Genomic DNA, 15609 nt, shown 5'->3' with positions numbered 1-15609 from the left:
ATGGGAATTGACATAAAAATGTAATTGCTTTCATTTTTTTGACACATTACCCACATTTTTTGTCACTTTCAAGGGCAAAATATACTTTAAAAAAATGTATGTAGTAAAAAAATGAACTGCCACATTTGACACAATCCAGTAAAATCAGCTGAGCACGGTTTCACCTTCATCTTCTCTGTCCCGTCAGACAAAGGTGTCTTTTCCCCCCACACACCCACATGCACACAAACACACACTCATTGCTCGGCAGGCCGACTGGCAGCCGTGGCTGTGTTCTGGTGGTGTTGACTGCTGGAGATGTCACTCGATACTCGGACTCAACCGTCAGCAGCGCCGCTCTAAACATGACGGACAGCTCGTGTGCCGGAACTCTTCTCAGACAGACTTGGCAATTATCGCTCATAATCCTCGACGCTGTGATCATAGTTTGACATAACGACGAAAGCACCGTCGCTATTAAGTGTCGGCAATGTGTCATCGAGCGCCACACCAAAACACAGACCGTGTGCAGACCTGATGTTAAGAGCAACATCAAGCTTTTTGCATTGTTATACAGAGGAAGTGTCATATTATTATTCTTCTGATTTCTATTTTCTTTTTAGGTACGTTCTGTCTGTCTGTGTATTCTTAAAATCAGGACATATTCTTTCAAATACTTCTATACGTCAAAGAAAGTGTGCTATTATTTTCCGAACTTGTGTACATGGTGCTGATGTTTCGTGGTTTGTGTAATGGGACTGTTGTTTTCTCTTACAACACGTCACTGAAGACACTCAGATCATCAGTTTTCAGAGACTATTAAAAAACAGATACTGCCATATAGAGATTCAGCACTTTCTCAGGTTTATTTTCAGTTGGTCAAGCATAGATTATGTTAAAAACAGTGACAACCACAGATCGTCACCGCTGTAAATGTTGCTACTAATCAAAACGATCGACACAGTTGGAGTTGGAGTGACCCCCGCTCATTCGCTGCCGTCGGGAGACTCCCGCCCTGTCATCGTTACGCTTCACAAACACATCCTGTGGACAGATATCACTCCACAGATTTATAGGCAGCATCGTAAAACAGTTTCTTTTAATCCCCCTTTTTTTTTTGTCAAAAATATAATAAAATAAAATAAATCATATTTACAGGAAAAAGTAAACACCCATCACTCGTAAGACACTACTTTTGTCAGAACATTAGAAATAAAAATTCAGGGGGAAAGAAATATGAATCCTAAGGGAGGATACGCCCAAAACAACTCTCACACACAAGTAGCTCAAAAGATATATAGATGTATATATATGTATGTATCCATATATATTCCGTATATATATGCTTCTCTACAAAAAAGCAAGTTTACTCTTTCTATGAGTAAATACATTCTACTCTACAATCACTAGAACAACAGTGTACATTCCCAACCAAAATGCTTCGATCGTTTATCAGCAGGATATTAGACTTAAACAATCGGTGGACCATGACCAGGAAGTATGCGACAACATGCTTAATGTGGCTGCCATATTGTGTGTGTGTGTGTGTGTGTGTGTGTGTGTGTGTGTGTGTGTGTGTGTGTGTGCGTGCATGCATATGGGTGTGAAATAGCTTCCCATGACCCTCTGGTTTATGTGCTTGCCAGACAAACACACTCCCCACCCCACAACACACGCACACACACACACACACACACACACCCAGAAACAAATTGATGTGTTCAGCAGTTAGTCTGGTTCGCTTTGCCTCAGCAGTGGAAACGTGATCCCGGATCTATTTCTGCTGCTCTGCAGAGTTCAGGGCGGTTCGCGGATGAACTTTCAGGCTGGTTCTGCAGCTCTCTTCTCTCTGCTTCCAGACAGATTTAGCACGACTCCCAGACTTAAGACCCTACTCTCTGTGCCGCTGCAGGAATGAGCGAGACACAGTTTCCCTTCATTTTCACACAGGAGGAGATCAGATTTCTCTTTTCTTTTTGCCTGATATCTCATAACTGTCTTGCCGGTGAATATCAGATCACAAACCTACAGTTCCTCACTTCTGAGACTGCCGGGATGATCAGATTTGTGCAACAAAGGTTTCAGATTCTTTGGTGTCTGGATAAATCCTGATCCGCAGAACAAACCAGAACCCATTCCCCAACTGCATCTCTGCGTCATCCTCTTTCCTTTCTAACATTTGACCTGGCAGGGGGATGAAGAGGAGCCTTAGGGAAAACGGCCCGACAGTCTCCAAAGCAAGTCCAAAACGCTGACGTTACCTGGCAACTCAGCACTCAGAACCCTTTAAGTACTGCACATATTGCAGCATCTAAATGCGCAAAGCTCCTGCATTGGTTGCCAAAAAAAAAAGTTCTCTTTCCTTCCTCTTTCCTCCTGTCAGCACAGCTTGAGTTGTTCACAGATAACTGCTGTTTCTCCAAAAAGGCAAAAGTCAAATCCACGACACACAGCGCTACGGACAGCCCGCTATAACGCACCGACGTGACCCATGGGGGAGACGCGTTTCCTCAGCTATGCATGGCTCAAATCCTAAAGTACAAACGAGGCCTCACCACCTGTGTGACTCTCACTACATACAGAACGATCTCATGTGTGGTACAGAAACCACGAAGCAAACAATGTCACGCCGTCTCTGTGTGCTCGGCTGTTATTGACAGTGAACGCTGATATGTATATTTACATTTATGATCACATGTGTTTGAGTGTGTGCCTATTTGCATGCTTGTGTGTTTGTGTGTGTCTGTCTGTGTGTGTGTGTGTGTGTGTGTGTCAGGTGGCCCTGAGAACGATGTGCGAGTGTATTGTTTGTGTGTGTTTTGTGCTTCTTAGATTTGAAGGAGGGGCGGTGTGTGTGTGTGTGTGTGTGTGTGTGTGTGTGTGTGTGTGTGTGTGTGTGTGTGTGTGTGAGAAGGTGTAGATGTTTACAATGGCTGCCCGTCTTTCATAGTGATCTCTTAAGAGATATTTCTGGGGAACACTGGAGCCGGAAGAACATCCATCAGAAGACTGACCGGGACCCGAGTCCAGCACAAACAACCATTACTCTGTAGGAAAGTTCTACATAAGATAGGACCGTCCAAGCCTTCAAACAGGGGTACCTAGAGCATTCGTCTTCAGGTGAGTCCTGTATTCTATTGAGACATTTCATAGTGGAGCACGGCTGGTATTGTCATCTTGCTATTGGTGCAACATGGGAACCACAGCTGGGAACTATCTGACTATCTGCATGTATCGAATAAAGCTTTTTTAAAATATGGTTTGTAAAAGAAGCAGCGTTCGTTTCCTTCTCCTCTTTGTTTGTCATGCTTTCTCTAAATCATCACTAAATATATACTTTTAAAGAAGAAAGAAATTGACTCCCTGCGATAATCCCCTTTACACCACAACCCATGTGGATAGTTTGAGTACATCTTTTTCATTAAACTGGGAGGGACTTTCAGGTAATGGAGAAAAGGAGTAGAATGCTATTATCCTTAACATTTCATTGTAAAGCCTAACAAGGAAACACACATGCACGACCTGCCTAACTAGAAGACAACAACTCCCTAAGCGCTACAGTCCTACCAGGACCGCCTGCGTTTCCCTGAGCTCTCATCTGAACGCGGCCGTCCAGCCAGCAGACCGAGAGGACAAGGTCGGTAGTCAGGGTGACTCCTCCTGTGTGTCTGCTCAGTCTGAGGGGAAATGAAAAGGTTGCTCACTGAGGTATGACTGTCTGCCTTATTAATGTGGGCCATCTGGACAGAGAGGACGGGGGACCAGAGAGAGACAGAGAGAGGGCAGAGGGGAAATTAGGATAACTTCCTAGCTGATAGAGAGGGACCGTCTCCGCACAGAAAAGTTATTCACCTCCACGAGAATTTCACAGCAGAACGTCAGGGCGAAGCAGCGGCTCTCTCGGATGAGACGAGGCGACCAGAGGTGCTCCGTGAATTGATGGAAAAATGCTTGGAATAGCAAAACAAATGTCTCATAGGGAGTACAGTGGCTGCCACATGGCTGCAATAACACAAACACACTGCGCGGATGAGTCCAGTTGTTCCAGTTGAGGAACCAGCTGTTCAAACATAAATGGCAGAGTGCTCGCGTGCTTGACCTCAACTGGAGGAAGAACAGGATATCCTTCAGTTTACCTCCAATTTCCCGATCGCAGCTTGACGGCACCATTTCATTCCATCTACAGAGAAACTGCAGAATCTCAGGGGTGTCATTAGATCTTAACTGTAATTTTAGTTTTTGTCTCGAAAAATAGGCTTAGTGGCCCGAGTGAGTCTAATTCTCAGGTGTTGTTTTTGTTGAATCAAAGCAGACGCAAACACATGAGATCAAACTGGTGCCCAGATCAATGCACCTGTGAGGGGGGGGGGGGGGTCAGAGTCCTTTGATGCACATTCTGTTTGATTGTGCCTCTGCTGACTGACACCTTGTCTCTATTAAAGGCTAAAAATAAAAAGTGATGAAGAGCTTTCAGAAGCATGTAGAAATCCCACACAGCGCTGGGTGAATCCTGTGCATGTGCTGTGACTGCTCTCTCAGTGTGAACTGTGTTGTGACACCTGTTTGGTTCCAACAATACCCCAAAATTAGACCCAACGTACCGGTATGTATAAAGCCCTTAAGAGTTTAATGGAATATCTCATCTCTCAGTCTAATTACTACGAGTGTAAATAATGCGTGCAATAAAGCCACAACACAAGGACTACACGGTGAACTACTACTGAGCCAAATATACATGGAATTTGAGACTAAACATGATAACCAACCAAACTCCTTTTCCTCCATTCCCAAAATCTCTCCACGAGGGTTCAACAGCCTTGTGACTAGCCAGTGCAGAAGTGCCTTGAAATGCAGGAACACTAACTGTACGAGGATGCTTCAAATCTTCAAAGAGACTCAAAATACAAAGTCAAAATACCTTTTGACCTCAAAAGCTAACGTTGCTTCCTTCCAACGTGTGAGGGTTCAGAATCACGGCTCCATTAAGAGCACATTCAGCCTTACGGAGAAGTGTCTGAAACTAGGCATGCACCAATAAAACCCTCCAAAAAGCGATACAAGGCTTTTGACTAAATGTAAAATCTGTAAAGCTCACTGTGTGGAACTTAGAAATTTGCCATGATACTGAAAAGGCCTGTTTGATCGGTGCATCCCTAGTTGAAAATTCTAAAATCCACCTCAGCCGCGGCCAGGTTTCTGTTTCTCACATTTCATAGTTTCAGTGACCGGCAAAGGGCAGCCAAAGGTGAAACCCCTTCCCTCCAGAAACGTACAGGTGTCCTCACCAACCACTCCATTTCAAAGTCCCACTTTGGAAGATTTTTGCGGACTATTCTTTTAATTAGTCTGTGTCTATCCCATTGTATGAGAAGGCCCTTTGACAAAGCTCTATCTTCCACCAGCAGCATCTTGTTCGTACAGCAGAGGAGTGCCATAGGTCGGTGGAGGGATGTGTGTGTGTGTGTGTGTGTGTGTGTGTGTGTACGTCTGAATGCGTGTGTTTGCAGAAAGAAGGAACAGTAATGCGTGTGAGTGAGCTGTGCTTTTGGTCCCTAAGGCGAGCGGGACAGAGCTGACGATTGTTCTTGGTGTGTTGATGGATGAGTCCGCTAAACGTATGTTAATGGCAGATGGGAGGAGCGCGTACATCAGAGTATACACATATATACTATACACATACAGTACTGTATTTGTAACAACAGTATTCCCTGCCAGCAGTGAGACTATAGAAAATGTGCTTTCTGACAGGAAAAGTGTGTGTGTGTGTGTGTGTGTGTGTGTGTGTGTGTGTGTGTGTGTGTGTGTGTGTGTGTGTGTGTGTGTGTGTGTGTGTGTGTGTGTGTGCACAGGTGTGATTGGGTCGTGAGTGTGTTCAGTAGCGAGCGCCTCTGGTCCGGGTCACGTAAACAAACCTCGGGCGGCAGAGAGCGTGCTCAGAAAGGCTCAGAAAGACATACAAAGATAGAGGAAAGGTCTGAACAGAGGAGGAAAGAAAGAAGGAAGCGTTATCATTCTAACAGCGAAGGTTAATATGAATACCAAAGATAATATTGCATCTCCTAGAACTAGCTTCAATTGCTCAGTGTATATAAAATTGGAAGAAAGCTATACTGTGATATTACAGTTACATTTCACTTTATAATTCTAAAATAATTTATACCAACAATAGTTATATTTTATAGAATATTTACATAAATACATTGTCATATAGTAATATTATTGTCAACACATCGTTATAGAAACATACACCATACATATATGTGTATATAGTCATGTTATAGCCACACGTACACACACACACACACACACATACGATGAATATACAATCAGAATGAGCTATTGCAATGCTGTGTTGGGTAAAACTCCGTCGGACATTCACTTCTTCTCAAGTAAGTAAGCTGATAGAGAGGAGTTCTGGTCTATTGCTATAAGAAAGAAATTCAGCCTCAGCTGAACGTTTCTCGTAAAATCCGAGTATTGCTTCATGTAGTTTCTCTCCTCTGAAGTGATAATCTGGGTGGAGAGTAGAGAGAAACAAAGATAGGAGCTATGAGCCTCTCGGTTAGTAGTTGAGATCTGTCGCTGCTGTCGGGCAGAACGTTTTGTTTTTTTTCTCCCCCCCCAGCGGATCGATCAAACGGAAGCAGTTTTGGATCGACGAGTCCGTCACCTGGATAGAGAGGCGGCCCGCTCAGACGGACAGAAAAGCAGGTGTCCCGCGTATACAGACAATGTGAAGAGAGCGTCCGGCAACCTGCTGGCCCCTAGAAGTCAGAGAAGAGGTCTTGGGGACCCAGATGAATGATAAAAGGAGCGAGGGTCCGCGGCTGGTAGAAGGGATTGTCAATGAAAAGACCACCTGCAGGGAGTTCAAGAACAGAGACAAATAGAGCATGATGGATTACTACACACACATGTTCAACTATATCATCCATATACATCATCTATATATATATATATATATATATACACACATCCCATTCCTCCAAAGCCACTTCCCCAAAACACATGACCACACACTGCCAGACTTCTGCTGGAGAAGGAGTCCACCAGTGAGCGGTGGGGAATGGCGGTCTGCTGTCTCTGGTCCAGGTCCCAGAGGAGCAGCAGAACATTCAGAATGGATCTGCTGTGTGTATCTTACAGCTATTCCAAACATGAACATGTGGAGCTGAGTGAAACGCCTAATAACAGTTATTAAATCAAACCATGTAAAGACTGAACATGACATCAGACACTGGTAAGGCAAAGTACATGAATCAAGTCATAAAAACAGAAGATAAACACAGAATACAAGAGCTGGAAATGAATCTTCAAACATGTGAGATTGAAATAAGACATTGGTGATGTCAGACAAATGGCATTTGAAAGGTTTCACAACAACTCAATGGAGCTCAACCAACCATTGGACAACATGCTGGGTGCTCTCATCCAATGGCTGCGTCTCAAAGCTGTAATCACGTCATGAGTGTTCATCTCTCGCTGGTTCATCAATCATAGCTGTCTGACCTTCAGAGGGCCGTTTTCACCTCTTATACTTGTTTTTACCTGTGATTTTAGGTCATTGTTGTGTCAAATATGTAAAAGCAATGGTACTGATATTATGAAACAACATAAAACACAAAACACAGTTCAAACACAAATTCATGTCTGCTTCTGACTGTAATGTGCACCACAGTTTATGTTTGTGGTCCACATGCGGTGTTATCAGATCTATAATATACGTCCGATAACAGCCAACCCGGCAAGTTGCGCTTTAAGTCCATTTCTGTCCAAAATGTCATCACTTCATCACTCTATCTTATTATCATTTGTGTGACAGTGTCGTAGATAGGGCATCACGTCTTGAGTTAATGTGTTTCGTGAGGTCACAGTGACCTTTAGCCACCAAAACACAATCCGTTCATCCTTGAGTCCATGCGGATGTTTGTGCCAGATGTAATGCAACGCCCTCCAGGTGCTCCTGAGATATTGCTTTCACGAGAATGAGACGGACGTGAGGTCACAGCGACATTGAACTTTGACCACGTAATCAGCTGATCCTTGAATCCAAGTTAGGTTTGTGTCAAATATGAAGAAATTCCCTCCAGGCGTTCCTGAGAGATCGCATTCACGAGAATTGAGCGGACGGGAGCGGACGGAGGAACGAACACGGAGGCATAACAATATAGGGATACAGAAGTGGTCCATGTAGAAGTAACACGTCTTAACTATTTTTGGGCCGTTTTAAACCAATTGAATCCAACTACAATATCGTATCGAGCTCTAAAACTGATGGTGCGAAAAGGCTGCAGCTGGCTAACGTGACTCCCTATAAAAGGCTCTGCTTGTACTGTAGCTGATACCACTGATAGCTGTGGGAAATCTGCCAAGCATTAATCCACGTGAGGTAATGGGATCGTGCCGCTGAATGCAACATGCAGGATCTAACCGGAGCTTTCTACATTCATCCGTTGTCTTCTTGCCTTTCTCTCTGAATATCTATAAGCTGAGGGTCAAAAGGAAATAAGGAGAAGCCCTGAGGTACGTAGAACGATGGAAATTCCATTTGTGCATGTATGAGGGCGGAATATTAAAGCTCGATGTAAGTTTAGGTCACCGTATTTTGTGCAGCTTGAACGATTGGGTAGTTCCTTTCTCATGTTAAGTGACATAACTGCTCTAAATAGTCAAAGTCCAGCCCAAAGCAGAAAGTTTCTACTGCAGCAAATCTGGTACCAGATTAAAGCCTTTAAACCAGATAAACACCAGGCAGTGTTCAGCTTTTATAGGACATCAACTTTATTCATTTGTCAACATTATCATTTATTTATTCCTATACATCCTTCACAAAGCTCTTTATTATTTCCTTTTTACAGAGAACATGTGTGTTGTGTATCATATTGCAAAGGCTCTTCTCTTCCTAGCAAAGAATAAACACAATAACAAAAGGCTGATGTATATATTTATATATATATATATAATTTAGACTCAAAGAATGAGGTCAAAATTCACAGTACAAATCCTTCAAGTTTGTATCTCTTAAGAACTTAAACCTGCAGTATTTTTTTCATATTCATAAAAAGATTTTTTGGAACACAAAGAAATCAAAAATCGCTTTTAAAAATCTTCAGCTCAAGTCCTTAATCCTCTTCAAATCATTGATATTGTAGAAAAACTTTTCCCTTCTTAAAAAGAAAGCAAGTTGACAATCTGAATAAAAGTGTTTGGTATGGATGATAAAACGCTTGTTGCGTGTGTGTGTGTGTGTGTGTGTGTGTGTGTGTGTGTGTGTGTGTGTGTGTGTGTGTGTGTGCGTCTCCTGTGCTAAAAGAAGTGGTAGTGGGGGACGGAGTAGGTAGGCATTTTCATGACAGGCAACAGAAGCATTCTCTTGGGCAAACCTAGAGGGGAGACATGAGAAGAGCACAGCTCTGCATGAGTCCAGGGCGACAAACACACCGAGTGGTTTCACTCTCACTGCGCTGCACTGAGAGGACTCCCACAGGGGGAGTGTGAGTGTGTGAGAACAGGCGGGACTGGGAGTAAACAGAGTGACACCCTTCATCGGTGGTTAGAGGAACCGAGAAGGAGAGAGAGAGAGAGATTCAGAATGAAAGAGAAGAAAACAAAGTTAACGATTCATTTTGGTTAATTACAACTTGGGTCTTGTTCCTGTTGCTTTAGCAATCCTTTCAATGAATTTGCACACTGTACGTATGTCAAGATGGTTGCTGGGAAGTGCAGGTCAACGCTGAAACCTTTGTTTTTGTCTTTTAAATAAGTTTGGCATATCTGGGGTTTGGTTCTTTTCAATGACGTCACATTGCCACATCTAAGCAATCCCCTTGCTGAGCACAATGTTGCTTCTATTGATAGGAATGATGGACAAAACCAGGACCCACGTTGTAATGAAGTGGAATCATTATTTAGGAGAGATGAGCAGGAGAAGCTGCGGTTGGTACTGTCCTGTAATTTATAGGAAATGAGTGATAATGTATATGTTCAGGGATCTAATGCGCTGCGTTCTGAGACGTAATGCAGAATCCTGTTCTCCACAGAAGGTTCTAGTGTCCCAGTGAGCCCTGCAGGACTCTAGAATGCATCGCGTTTGCCGACAAGAAAGCCCAAAGCGGCTGCGGGTGCCAGAGCATGGCGGAAAAGCAGGAAACGGGATGAAAGCTTTGTTTCCAAAAGATAAAAGCAGTAGTTCCCAGTGTTTCCATGTGCCTTTTTTCTTCCTTCTGATTGAAATGTAAGCCCCACTGGGCCCACCCAAAGACCGGTTTCACTAATTAGGACACATCTATTTCTCAGTCGTATTATTCCCCTCATCTGCAGCTCTACATCATTAGACAACTGGGTGTATAAAGAGAAAAAAAACTAACTCATCTTCACAGCAAGTGCTTCTAACATTTTGTGTCTATTTGCGTATTGCCTCAGATTTACCACAGGGTCTCTGGTCACACGTTGGGAGCCAGTGAGCGAGCCCGGCTTCAGAGACAAAAACCAGCACAGCCAGGTCTCAACCAACATGCTGGTCTGACACAAATTGCGAGGACGAAACATTTCATCCCAGAATCTAATTCCCAGTATAATTGTAGTTTTTCACATCCTTCTTTTCTTTCTCAAATAGCACTGAATTGACATCCGTCCTACTTGCAGGAGGCTACAGCTCAGGGTCAGCTGAACGCACAGGGGTCGCCCACCAGGGTGCGTGACAGAGCATACTGATGAGTCACGGTGGCAGAGAGGCACACGACATGTATGCTTCATCACCCCCAGCTTCCTGACTGAGACCATTTAGGCGCATTATCGGACCATTTTTGGAGGCACTGCTCCTACATTTTTTTTAACTAGGAGCACCAGTGTGACTCACAAATAACTGTGTGTGTGTGTGTGTGTGTGTGTGTGTGTGTGTGTGTGTGTGTCCTGTTCCACCAACACTGGGGCGCTGGTTTGCGATGGCACTAATGGCATTCATTACGTACTTAAAAAGTACCAATTCTGATCTATCGACGGTGTGTAGATTGATTTCGAGAGTGCAGCTGAAGGTGGGCACTAGCCCTGAAACGAGCAATCCCAAAACAATTAGTCATCGGATTGGAAAGTTGTAATTGCATATTGCCTCCAGACAGCGCTTTACCCAAGAGAGAGAGAGAGAGAGAGAGAGAGAGGGAAATGAAGTCAGGGAGTGAATGTGTGTGTGTGTGTGTGTGTGTGTGTGTGTGTGTGTGTGTGTGTGTGTGTGTGTGTGTGTGTGTAAAAGGCACGTTTACAGTCTCTGGAACGCAAGCATTTGAATGTCACATTTGATAAGATGATGCTTTATTCACGGCGGGGGGTTGGGCTCCTGTAGCTGCTTTTGGGCTCATGATTTAATCCGTTTCGAATCTATTCTTTGACGTCTACGTTTAAAAAAACTTCACTGAATGACTTTTGTTTATTTAAAGCTCCACATCCCTTTGTGACTTGTCCTTTCAAATAAAACAGCACATTGCTACTTCTGTAAATTGTCCATTCATCACTAAAGCATTTATCGGTAATACAGTTATTATATTAAGAAGAAATGAAACATTTCAACGTGTTGCCTTGCATGTCGATTAAGCGGTGCTCCAAAACGTCGTCCTACTTCTGTTGTGGAAGAAGTCAGTTTAGAGCCCTGCACCCCCACACAAGGAACAGGCCATCTAATCACCGATGCATTTGCCAAGTCTTTTCATTGGCCAGGCATGAAGCAGCCTACTGAATGCCTTCTCAAATATTTTGAATGTCATGGCCATTAACAAACACAACATAATGATTCAGCTGCTTAACTTTTCTAGTTGATTAAATCAGAAACTACCATTGGATTCTTAGTATTTCAGGAAAAGAATTTGAAAACACCCGCAAACGGACGCAGAGCTCCACCATGAACAGAACTACTAAGGCACACTTCATATTCAGGGCCGTTGGGGGTCTCAGGAGGGTCCCGGACGTGAGCCTCGGGCCCCGGATCACGTTCTCCGAGCACATAAGACCCATTCAGACTCAAAGCTGTAGGATGGACAGAAAGGCCTCCCGACGCTACATGTGCGCTCACGCTACACAAGGCCGAGTCTGTCGAGGTAAACGTCTGACCTTGTCCGACAGAGGGACGCATGTGTGATTGAGTTCTGCACCAATACCTCTGCTGTCCAAGGTCAGGGATTAGTATAGATTTTAGCCTATGCATGTGTGTGTGTGTGTGTGTGTGTGTGTGAGAGAGAGCCCAGTGAGGACATAGAAACCCCTGAGCAGCAGTAATATGACAGGAGCAGCGCTGCAGTGGCAAGGCTGCTCCTGTCACCCTATCTTAAATTAAGTGGCGGGTAAAGTGACAAACCCACACTATGTGTTCTGCTAATCTCAACAGAACTATATATGCGGCAAAGCAATGCGTCGGGGTTACTATCAGTCCAGAAAAGCTTGTGTAGTTCATCAGAGGTGGCCGTTTCATCGTACAGTTTCCATTTCAGTTCTAAGGTGTGCGTGTCATCACGATCACGATCAGTTCCTTTTGAGAGACTAGCTTGAGGCCGATGGCGGCTCTTCACCGACAGATCGGTGATCCAACCAGAAGAGATGAGGAAGAGGATGGCAACAAGCAGATTAAGATCAAAGTGGTAAGCGGATAATAAGCCAAAGAACAGACTGATTAGCTTGAAGCACGGTACAAAGAAGCAACAGTTTAGGCTCTGTGTAATTGGCTCAGAGACAAACCCTAAAATGAATAGTTAGAAGTTACGCAGGATTAGAAGGGAACTGTACGGCTAAGAGAGGACAGAAGGTGGAAGAAGGTTATAGATGGTAGGAGGAGGGTAAAGACGGGTTGACAGGCTAAACAAACAAGAAGCACATACCATATGCAGGAGCAGCTGCTGCAGCGGGGCTGTAGCCATACGGTGTCCCAAAGCCTGTTGGGGAAGAGGTTACAGTGTCTAATTCAATCGCGCACTTGTTTAATTCCAGGCTGCATTTAACAACATGTTGGTCATCCTGCACTCCAGCAGACACATATAGGTTCAGGCTAAGGCCCCCGATTGGAAGCTACTATCCTTCCTAACAAGATGACACTCTAACATACTGTACATTCACAAACAACAGGGTCATACATTAGTGGAGGTTCAGCACCAGCTGAAACCTAATTAAATCTGATTAAAAATCAAAAGGAAGGGCTATGAATAATATCATGTTCAATAAAACCTGATGTGAGGATCCAACAAATGTAAAGTTATCTATCAATACATACATATATAAAAATATGAATCTTATTGCCTCAGTAAAAACAACAGAACCACACACAGCTACCCTCTAGCTACCTGGTGTGACGTATCCCGGTGCGGCTGCACTGACGAAGGCTCCTCTTGCGAGGGCCGCTCTTCCTCTTCCTCTGGCTACCTGAGCTGCTACTGCTGAGGCTGCTGCTGCCGCGGCCAAGGCTCCTTTAGTCTGGATACGGACACACTATAGGTGAGTGTGTTTGAAACGTGCATAAGGAAAAAGTCGTTTTTAGAGACATAGATTAAAAGAGGTGTGTCTGCATACATATGGTGCACAGATATAAGGCATACAGGCAATGTTCTAATGCATCATTGTTAAAAAAGAATCTGTTGGCACATTGACAAAAGATAATTATTGATCTGATTGGACACTTGACAAACAGTGCCACTGATTACTGATGGATGAGCAAAGTGGACAAATTGTCCTACAGCTCTGCAGAATTGATGATGACTATTAAACATAATCATCTACAGAGCTGCACTGACAGTTTGGCTCTCAAGGTGGAGAGTAACGGATCGCTTCGATTGTACGTTTCATTGTGTGTGTAAATTCCCCATATTGAGACGGTGCCCTGTGTGTCTGGGATGTGTCGTACGTGTGGATCTCTTCACCTGAGGCAATATCTTCTTCTTTTTGTTTGCAGCTGCGTTGGGACCAGAGAAGAGCTTCTCCAGAGCTGCCAGAGCAGCACTGGCCTTTGCTACCTTTTTGTTGGGGCCTGCCCCACGAAACTTCTGTCCATCGACCTCCACCTGACGCGCGCGCACACGCACACGCACACGCACACACACACACACACACACACACACACACACACAGAAGGTCAATCAGAACATGTTTTATGATTCGAGTTAGACAAAAGGAACACGTTGTACTTTGGGCATCGGGTAAAACGTCTTTTTCCACAATGGATTTTCTATTCTAATTATAAATGCTACCAGTGGTTTCATATTTTATGGTGCAGCTCTGTCAAAACTAACAATCCCACAATCATTTTGCCCAAGACCCATGCGTTTATCAGTCATCAGTGAGTCAGCCAGCGAGTCTGGCTGAACAGGACGGCTTGTTTAGCGATGCCCTGCTGTCAAGTAGGCCTGCTAATCAATCAGCAGAGCGATGGAGCAGCCGAGCATGTCGGAAAACAACACACCCCACAGAGAACAGCCCTGCTCCAGGAGCCAAGTTGACTGATTGACGTTGCCGGTTTTCAGGTTGTATCTGAGTGTGTGTGTGTGTGTGTGTGTGTGTGTGTGTGTGTGTGATTGTGTGTGTGCGGCTTAACCTCTGTGTGTGTCTCCCCCTGGATAAAGTGCATGTGCATGTGTACTTGTGAAATATGATTCTGTACTATTTGGATTATACTGTATGTCATGGCAGCACAATCTGTTACATGTTTTATAATCTTCTGTGAGCGTCAGACTGTGTGTGTGTGTGTGTGTGTGTGTGTGTGTGTGTGTACATTCACCTCCATAACAAAGCGTTTGTCGTGGCTGCCTCCACTTTCAGAGATGAGTTCATATTTGAGGCCTCGTCTCTTTTCGTTGAGCTCCATGACGGGGTTCTTCCCGCTTGCTGTCAGTATGGGACCCTGAGTTCGCACCTGGAGAGCGAAAAAGATTATTTAAGTAATTTAACTTAAAAGCTTCTTCTTTGCTGTATTATAAAGCACACGGTGGACAGTAACCCTCGGAGACTGAGCGTGAAGACTGAACACAGTTTGGATACCTTTAAACCAGAGACACTGTCACATTTGAATCACTTACAGTGTCAGACTTAGACTCAAAAGGATTTGAACTTAGCGCATGCATTTGTGTATCGGCACACGTTTCTCCATCCCCACCTCCAGCGTGTTGGAACTGTCCGTGGAGTGAGCTGGGTTATTGCTAGTGTGTGACGACGTCTCGCTCTTCCCCTCGCCGTCCGACTTCTCGTCTGAACTCATGGGGTCCAGGTCTGAGTCAAAACCTGTCGGGTAGCCCATCGCCTGGAGAACCTAGAGAGGGAAGATGATGTCAGAAGGGTAAAACAGGAAAGCAGACAAAAAAACCCCGAAAGCTATGATCATTTTTCTGATTCAAAAACAATTTGTGTTTTGCTGCTATTGTGCAGGCCTAAATGAATGTATTTACTTTTGGTGTGTTGTTTTCATCGATGTGAAAGTGACTAAAACAACAACGTTGTGTTCGCACTGTACTTATACACAATCTGTGTAATAAAACAACACTAAATGGGATGAGATAGAGCTCACAATATGAGAACAAATTCCCACCGGCACATTTACAACCCTTCGTGTGTGATGGCTCTGTTTTGAGCAGACTTTATTGGCATTATCAGCCATAAAGGAAGAGA

The 15609-nt window shown here is 44.2% G+C and overlaps 1 protein-coding gene across 7 annotated transcripts in view; it reads right to left on the bottom strand.

Annotated features, from left to right (window-relative positions):
• Positions 1-820: 820 nt before the first annotated feature.
• Positions 821-15609, bottom strand: part of strbp (spermatid perinuclear RNA binding protein) — a 71065-nt gene continuing 56276 nt past the window's right edge. For 4 of the 7 annotated variants that reach the window (XM_068705830.1, XM_068705831.1, XM_068705829.1 and 1 more), the window contains 6 exons: positions 15101-15253; positions 14726-14860; positions 13872-14012; positions 13299-13443; positions 12840-12893; positions 821-6838 (listed from right to left, as the gene is read on the bottom strand). In XM_068705830.1, the coding sequence (XP_068561931.1) occupies positions 6744-6838; positions 12840-12893; positions 13299-13443; positions 13872-14012; positions 14726-14860; positions 15101-15253 (723 nt within the window). In that variant the 3' untranslated portion in view covers positions 821-6743. Of the gene's footprint in view, positions 6839-8721; positions 9363-12839; positions 12894-13298; positions 13444-13871; positions 14013-14725; positions 14861-15100; positions 15254-15609 lie in introns of those variants that run through there. The other 3 variants (XM_068705834.1, XM_068705836.1, XM_068705835.1) reach the window with 3 other exon arrangements.

This window comes from Cebidichthys violaceus, unplaced genomic scaffold (genome assembly GCF_023349555.1).
Source record: "Cebidichthys violaceus isolate CVI_PGR_0920_01 unplaced genomic scaffold, fCebVio1.0.p SCAF_12, whole genome shotgun sequence".
NCBI lineage: Eukaryota > Metazoa > Chordata > Actinopteri > Perciformes > Stichaeidae > Cebidichthys > Cebidichthys violaceus.
The sequence above is the reverse complement of the archived record's forward strand: the minus strand, read 5'-3'. Positions and strand labels throughout refer to the sequence as shown.